Below are 8,073 nucleotides of genomic sequence, written 5' to 3' on the forward strand. Positions count from 1 at the left end.
CGCCCGCCCCCTAACCTCCCCCTCCCCGCTCCGTTTTCCGCCCCCGCCCCTCTCCGCTCCCCTTTCCCACACTGTTACTGTCCTGTGTGTACAGTATATATATGTATATATATTTTAATTTTTTAATTTAAGCAAAGACTAAAATCAACCATTTGATGCTGCAGGGCCCAGCCAGGATCAGGGAGGGGGCGGTGGAGAGAGCAGGAGGGAGCCGGGAGTCGGCTAGGGCCGGGCCGCCCGGAAAGGCACCAGCCTGGCAGGGGCGGCCGTCCCGAGCCTCATCTATCCCTGCAGTGTTTGGATGTCACAGGCAGACGGGAGCCTTCAGGGACTCCCCGCTCGGCCCCAGCCGGGCGGAGGGCAGGGGCCGCCTCCCAGGCACCCCCGCCGCCCGCCCTCCCCGCCGGGCCGCCGGCTTCCGGCTCCTGCCCCTCAGGCCCCCTCCTCCGCGGGCCACCTCACTTTCTGTTCTCATTTTGCAGAGTTGCACAAGGAGAGAACTCGGCATGGGGGTTGGTTCTTTGGATTTTTGTTTTCTGTTGGTTTATTTAATTTAATGATTTGTAAAGTGATGTCCCTATTCCTTTTTTACACTTTTCTGCTCATATTTAACCTCTGTTTGGAAGATGATTCTTGTAACTGTACATTTTTTTGCCTCCTAACAAGAATAAACGACAATTTTGTGTTGGGGGGTTGCACGGTGTGGGTTCTTTGCCCCCGGTGGCCCAGCAGGCTCAGGACTCCAGCCCTCCACCCGGGCGCACCCAGCCAGCGGGAGGCACGCGCTGCTCCGGACACACAATGGCTCTTTACAGAGCGGCCCCCGCGTGCGGCCCGGCTCCTGCCTGCCGCCGCCTCCTCTGGTCCCCGGCTCTGAGCTGCCAGCGGCCCCGAGGGCGCCGGTGTCACCACCTGCCCGGCCGCGCCTCCGCGCGGGATGCCGCGCGCAGTGCCTCCAAGCTCCGCCTGCAGCCCGAGCGGGCGGAGCCAGTGAAGGGCCCTGGGGCGCGTGCGGAGCCCGCAGCCGACCCGCTCCGCCCGCTGGTGTCAGGGCTGCTGGTTTCCCAGGAGAGGCCGCACCCTCCCTCCTTCCACCAAGACCCGCCCCCCTCACCTCCAAAGCAGCTCAGAGCCTTGCGCCCCGCTTCTCGAAAATCCTTCCCGAATCCGGGGCCATCTTGACCCAGTTTTACCGTAATCCCCGCCCCACTGGGCTCCCCTCCGCCCAGAAATGGGACGGCCCTACATGCAGGCTTCATCCATCCTCCGCTGAGAGAAAGCAGCTTCCAGGGTCCTGTGAGGCGGGCCTCCCCTGGTGGCTCTGAGCTCCGTACGTCCTCCGTGCTTTCTCCTGGAGGCTCCTTCCGTTCATCAGAACGAAAGGGAGGCAGTGTCCCCACTGCCGCGGAGTTTGCTGGAATTTGGCAAATGGAGCCAGGTGACTTTGGGGTGCCTTCCCAAGTGGCTCAGTGGTAAGGAATCCGGCTGCAATGCAGGAGACTAGATCTTCCTGGGTCGGGAAGATCCCCTGGAGGAGGAATTGGCCACCCATTCCAGTATTGCCTGGAAAATCCCACGGACAGGGAGCCTGGTGGGCTGCAATCCAAGCGAGTGCAAAGTCAGACACAACTGAGCGTGCGCGCGCGCTGACCAGCCCCTCGGGAATGGGCAAGGGGGTCCAGGGCTAGGCTGGTCCTCCTGGCTCCTCGGTGGCTGGCGATGCCGTGGCCTGGGGCGCTGGGGCAGGACCAGCACCCCACGGTCTGGAGAACAGGATGGGGGGACCCAGTGACCTGCCTTCCCATGTCCTCCAAGAAGGGCAGGACTTGAGACAGGGTGAGCTGCTCACCAGCCAGCAGGCACCCACCTGCCCAGGGCACACAGCAGGCGCCTATAGGACAGACGGCAGATTCATGCACCGCGGTGGGGGTGGGGCCCTCTGCCGCCCTGCAGAACTGCACCCCCAGGGGAGGACGGGAAGGAAGGTGCTGGATGCTGGGCCTCCTGCCCGGAGCTCTAGGAGTCCTGTCTCAGGCCCCCAGTGACTCCAGGCCTCTGTGAGGGGTTCGTCCCGCTTCACTGGGGTCCAGGACCTGCGTCCAGTCTGCCCAAGGGAGGCAATTCTCACTGTAGGTGTGGGGGAGGGTGGGGGGCTCAGTGAGTTGGCCCCCTCCCAGCTGGCTGGTGTCCCCTAAAGACCCAGCTCAAGTCCACTGTTCACCACTGCCAACCAGCCCGGGACCCCTAAGCAACAAATGCCGCTTTGTTCCCCCAGCTGGCCAGGCCGGAGGGACCGTGGCTCCTTCCCAAGGCCCGCTGGCCTGCTGGCTGACTAATCCTGCAAGCCACTCACGTTGGCTGCCTGGGGCAGCAGGGCGAGCTGGGCCTCAGGGCCGTCTCCTCGCACGGCTCTGAGCTGAGAGAGGCAAGGGTGCCCCTTGGCAGAGCCCCCAGACAGGATGTGGTGGGCCCCCCCGGCCCGGCTCGTCCCCATTTCACCGCCCCCCATATCCCATAGGAAGCTGCTGGTGCATCTGGGACTGGGGGGGGGTGCGGAGAGGAAGTAGGGGAGGGCACCCAGCACCCGGCCTACCCTTGGCCCACCCCCAGCCTGCTCCCCCTCCGTCCTAAGCTACTGCAGACGAGGTTGGGGGCTTCAGTCACTGTGGGGGCTGCCTGCCTCTCACAGCACAAAGAGAGTGCACCCGGCAGCGCCATCACCTAGCAACGGGCTCCCTCTCCCTCGGCGTCACCCGTCCTGGGGGTGAGTGCCAGGGAGAGAGAACAAGGCCGCTAAGAGCCCGGGGCGCGGGGGATGGAGGCTGAGGCCAAGGGCTGTGGGTGGGTGACCAGCGGAGAAGGGAGCCTCGGACACGCTACCACCCTGCCCCTGCCCTGGGGACCCTCCTGGGCCCGCGGGTGATCGAGGCACAGCTGGCAGCGGGGACCCCCTCCAGGAGACCCAGAGCTGCATGTCAGATGGGAGGGCAGGCTCCTGGGGCCTCAGCCAAGGTGCCCCTCTGGCTGACCTTGCCAAACTCTCTGGGCCCAGACGAGGCTCAGGGGCCTCTGGAAGGCCCCCCATTGCGGGGGGGAACCAGTGAGGGGAAAGAAGACTCGGGGGGGAGGGTGTGGGGTGGGGGCAGGCGGAGGGCAGGCGGCTGGGTCGTCTGTGGGCTGAACAGTCCGTTCTAAGAAGCCAGACAAGAGCTGTTCTCAGAGGCAGACCCTCGAACGGGGGCTTTGTGTGGAGGGAGGAGCAGTGAGAGGGTGCTCCGTGGGAGATAAGTTCCCAGCCTTCTTACTGGGGACGGCTGGGTTCAGGCCTGACCAAGGGCACAGGGCCCCAGCCCCCAAGCCCTTCCTTTCACTCTGCCCTCAAAGTCATGGTGCCCCAGGCTGGACAGGACACCGGGGGGGCCGGCAGTGGCCAGGAGGGCAAAGTCCAGGTGCATCTGGGCACTGCCGGGATGTGGCATAAGAAAAGCCCACGGGCACAGGGCTGGTCCTACCCAGTTTATTGTTTTCCAAGAAGGGCCTTCTACGGGGGAGCGCCTGAGCGGGGGGCGGGGGGGATGGGTCAACCGGGGGTACATCGGAGGAGGAGGCGGACGAAGACACGAGTCCTCTTGGGGGGCATGGCACCCAAAGGAGGCATGCAGCGTGGGGCCGGCCGTGCCCAGGGAGGAGCCCGGTCCTGGGGGCATGGTGCAGAGAGGGGCACACGGGCGATGCGGTTAGGCTCCAGATTGCGGGGCGGCGGGGGGGGGGGGCCAGGTGAGGTTCCGGAGAGTTTCAGGGCAGCTCTAAGGGCCTGCAGGACCACCACCCCAGTGAGCGCATGGGTGGGCAGGCCCCGGCGCAGCAGGGAGGGGCTCCGGCAGGCCCGGACCCCCGCCTAGGGAGTTGAGCCCACCTCTGGGCAGAGCTCCCCCACCGCGGGCCGGCTGGGCCTCAGCAGGGCGTGCCCAGGGCCAGGAGCGGCGGCGCCTCTCGGGGCTTGTGGAAGTAGCCGGGGGCGGCCAGCTCCGTGTGCAGCTTGGCTCGGGGGCCGCCGGGGGCCGCCTGCCCGCCGCAGCCCTCGCCACAGCAGCAGCAGCAGCAGTCCAGGAAGGCGCGGCCCAGCGGGCGGCTCACGCACAGGAGCAGCAGCGGCGTCACGGCCGCCTTGAAGAAGGCAGAGAACTGCGTGACCAGGCCCAGCAGCTCCAGGGTCTGGCGCGTGAGAGCGGCCGACAGGTAGGCGGCCACAGCGTGGCACACGTTCTCGGGGAGGGCGCAGAGGGCGTGCACGGCGGCCAGGCCTGCCACGGTGCTGCTGGCCCGGGCCCCTGGCGGCTCCTGCGGGCCCGGCCGGCTCTCCGGCTCCCTGCCCGGCGGGCCCCGCACCCTCCACGTCACCAGCTGGCAGGTGGCCGTGAAGAGCACGGGCAGACAGAAGTAGCAGCCGAAGGACCACCACATGCGGGCGCTCTGGTAGGTCAGGGCCAGCGAATAGAGGGACTCGGGCAGGTGGGCCGAGGGCTTCATGGCGCACGTGTCCACGGCGCCCGTGGCGGGACTGGGCTCCCGCACCAGCTGCCACAGCAGGAGCTCGGGCGCAGCCAGCGTCATGGAGCCCACCCAGATGACGGCCAGCTTGGCCAGGATGGACGGGCATGGCTCGACAGGCCTGGCCTTGGGCAGGGTGCTGGTGGCCACGTGGAAGCGATCGATGCCCAAGGCGCAGAGGCTGAAGGTGGTGACGCCCAGGGAAGAGACCTGCGGGGCACGGGGTGGGGAGAGGGAGTCAGCACCACGCTCCTGGGACTTCAGGAATCGTCCGAGGATGAATGCGGGGATGCAGGGGTCCTGGGCCTGCTGGACTGTGGATGCCCGTGTCCCCCACGTGCGTGGGGGAGGGGGCAGGTAGCCTTGGGGGACGCAGACACAGGCTCTCTGTCCTGCCTTGCCCTGCCGGAGAGGCCCAGGGTCGGGCCCCTCAGGGAAGCAGACCGGCCCACCCGGGCTCAGCCTGCTCACCCAGAGCACAGGACGACCGCCCTGTGAGCAGAGAGGAGGCAAGTGCCAGGAGAGGGGGGCTCCCCGCTCGAACCTCCCCTCCCCGCTGGGGCGTGCTGTGGGGGCCCCGCCCCTCTGCGGGCAGGCCCGAGGAAAACAACACAGCCTCTCCTTTCCTCCCAGAACAGCCCCCCGGAACCCTGCAGCTCACTCCGCCGCTCCAGGGCCTCCTGGGGCCCCTACGAAAGGGCCCAGCAGCACATCTGTCCCTCACCTCTCACTGACACCCAGCCTGCAGGGAGGGCTCACGGCCACCTGTCCTCCAGGCTGCGGAGGGGGCAGGCGTGCGGGATCCCAGTTGGGCGGGGCCCGGCTCCCCTTGGCCACAACTCTGCAGACAGGCCTCACAGGGAGCCGCCCTCTCCCTCCCCTGAGACCTTTCCAGTAAAAACCATCACTTGAATCATTTTGACTCCAAGCACACTGTAGCCTTGGGGGACGCAGACGCAGGCTCTCTGTCCTGCCTTGCCCTGCCGGAGAGGCCCAGGGTCGGGCCACCTGGAGAAGCAGACCGGCCCAGCTGTTACACCTGTCGTCCTTTGAGAGTTCACTCAGCCACGGTGACGCGGATCACCTGTCACCCATGAGGGGGCCGGGCAGGTGAAGTGCCCCACCCCAGTCACTCCACTGGTCTGCCGGCCTCCAAGGCCCCGTGTCTGACCCCCGTGGCCCAGCAGGGCTCCGAGCTCCAGGTAACTGACATGCAAAGCTGCGCCCAGCTGGGCGGCTCCCTTCAGGTCTGAGCACCTTTGGGTGGTCGCCCTGGCTGGGGAGGGCAAAAGAAGGCTGTGCCGCCTGCTGAGCCTCAGCAAGTCCGTCCGGATGAGAACTCATCACTAGTTCATGGGACGTGGTGAGGACCGGGAAGACGGCAGCGTTCAGACGCTCAGGCCAGCCACCCACTCGCTCAGCCCTCGGGAGGAGAGCGGCTCTGGGGGGACACGGCCACTCTAGCCCTCACGGCTCCCCCGAGTCCCCCGTAAGCGACGCTCAAGGCTGCTGGCTGATCCCGTGCTGCTGCACGCACGGCGGCCTCCCGTGCCCACACAAGTGCCCTCGTTTCGGTGTGTTTGGCGTTGCTTCGGTTGCACTTTCTCCTGGTCTGCACACCCATCAGCACCCAGTGAGGGAGGGCCCAGAGGCGAAGGGCAGCCTGGTCTACCCCCCGGCTGGGAGACAGGAAACAGGAAAGGGGGTCTGACCTGCCCAGGGGCACCCCAGTGCGCCCCAGCCTCAGCTGCAGCCCCAGAACCAGGGCTCCACTTTCAGAGCATGGAGCAGGCAACAAGGGTGACGGCAGGGACGAGGGTCGCGGGGAGCGAGGGCCTCCCCTTCCATGTCTGCTCTCCCGGGAGTGGGTGCAGGCCTGACTGGTTCGGGGGGTGGGGCTCTGCAGGGAATTGGAATCTCCCTTCAGGCACCAATTGAGGGGGCAGGAAATTGAGGGGCAGAGAGGGGGCACAGGGCAGAGCCATTTCTTGGGTGGAAAGACAGAGGGGTTAAGGCAGGGGAGGGAGCTCTCAGCATGGAGAGAAGGGGCCGCCTTGAGGCTGCTGGGGGCGGGAGCCGGGCTGGGGTGCGGGGGCCCTGAGCAACCTGGGGGGCCTCACACACCCTCTCCACCCACGCTGGCAGCTCCCCCGCCCTCATCCCGTGGGCTCTCCTCGGCCACACACTCACCTCCACAAAGGGCACCGCCCGGCAGGACACAGCGCCCAGCAGCCTCTGCTTGGTGATCTCGTGGAAGGTGACGATGGGGAGGCAGAAGAAGAGGACCAGGAAGTCCCAGAGCGCCAGGCTGGCCAGGATGGAGTTCCAGGCGCTCTTCAGGTAGTAGCTGTGCCACACGACGCACATGACCGCCAGGCTGCCCACGATGCCCACGGCGAACAGCACCAGGGCCACCAGCAGGATGGCGTAGGCCCCGTAGGAGCGCTCAGTCACCGGGTACAGCGGGTTCTGCACCTGCAGGCGCCGGCCGGGCGTCCCTGTCACGTTGCCCCGGGGCTCCTGCCCGCTGCCCCCAGTCTCTCTGGCCCAGTCCGGGGAGGGGCTGGCGGCCACCCGGGGCTGGGTGGGCTGCAGGGCGGCGGGGCGGATGGGCCGGGGGTACTCAGCCCACCCCTCGGGCACGTACTGCTGCAACCTCTTGGCGTCCTCCCACTCAGCTCCTCGCCTGGACCGGTCCGGCTGCTCCTGGGCCGCAGGCTGGTGCCCACCCTGCTGCAGGCGGACGCCCCCAGGGGCCCTTTCGGGCCCGGCTGCCAGCGCCACGGCAAGGGAGACGCCCAGCGGCCACAGCCACCGCATGGCCGGACGAGCGGCACGGCTGCCCGCACACAGAGGCGAGGCCGGGCCGAGTGCGGGCCCAGCTCGATGGGCAGCTGGCTGCTGGGCCCGCCCCCAGCGGGCGTCTGGCATCGCCAGCCGGCTCCAGTGGTCACCCCCCGTCCCTCCGCCCGCGGCAGCCAGGCAGGACAGGGCAGGGCCCTCTGCTGGACACAGGGCGCTCTGTGCCGCCCGCAGAACACGCCTCCCCAGGCCCCACGGGTGGCAGCACTCAGACCTGTGGGGCCCTCGGGGCCGCCCACCCTCAGTCCGGCCGTGCACACGGGGTTGGGGGACAAGGCTCCCGCCCCGCCTCAGGGGACAGGCAGTTGCTGCTGCTGCCTTGGGCTTCATGAGCACTCACTGGGCCAGGCTGCTGGATAGAACCATCATACTCTGTGTTTACGTTGCTACCGCAGCTCAGCAGCAAATAACTTGCCCAAGGACACACAGCCGGGATCCAAATTGCAGGTCTGTCCAACTCCAGAGCTGAAACTCAGCCCCTTGATCACGTAGCAGGAAAGGGATCCTGAAGAGGGTCTACACCCACAGTCTTCTTTCTCAGACGTGGAAACCATGGGAACTGCGGCCAGAGCGGTCAAGTGCCAGGGCCAGGCACACGCAGGACAGGTGGTCGGCGGTGAGGAGATGAGGCGGCAGCCCTCTGCTCCCCCTGCTCTGCGT

General features: G+C 67.2%; 1 protein-coding gene across 1 annotated transcript; it reads right to left on the minus strand.

The window, feature by feature from the left end:
• Nucleotides 1–3,503: 3,503 nt before the first annotated feature.
• On the minus strand, nt 3,504–7,408 carry GPR37L1 (G protein-coupled receptor 37 like 1). Its single transcript, XM_027976133.3, has 2 exons — nt 6,742–7,408; nt 3,504–4,761 (listed from the first exon to the last, which is right to left on the minus strand). Exons 1-2 carry the CDS (start codon nt 7,369–7,371, stop codon nt 3,955–3,957), a joined length of 1,437 nt encoding a protein of 478 aa, XP_027831934.1. The 5' UTR covers nt 7,372–7,408; the 3' UTR covers nt 3,504–3,954.
• Nucleotides 7,409–8,073: the final 665 nt, after the last annotated feature.

Source organism: Ovis aries, chromosome 12 (assembly GCF_016772045.2).
Source record: "Ovis aries strain OAR_USU_Benz2616 breed Rambouillet chromosome 12, ARS-UI_Ramb_v3.0, whole genome shotgun sequence".
NCBI classification, from domain to species: Eukaryota; Metazoa; Chordata; class Mammalia; order Artiodactyla; family Bovidae; genus Ovis; species Ovis aries.

Coding starts and splice junctions, on each gene's coding strand:
- GPR37L1 (XM_027976133.3), bottom strand. CDS start 7,371: ATGCGGTGGCTGTGGCCGCTGGGCGTCTCCCTTGCCGTGGCGCTGGCA. Junction 4,762..6,741: donor GGGCGGTGCCCTTTGTGGAG/GTGAGTGTGTGG, acceptor CGTGCCCCGCAG/GTCTCTTCCCTGGGCGTCAC.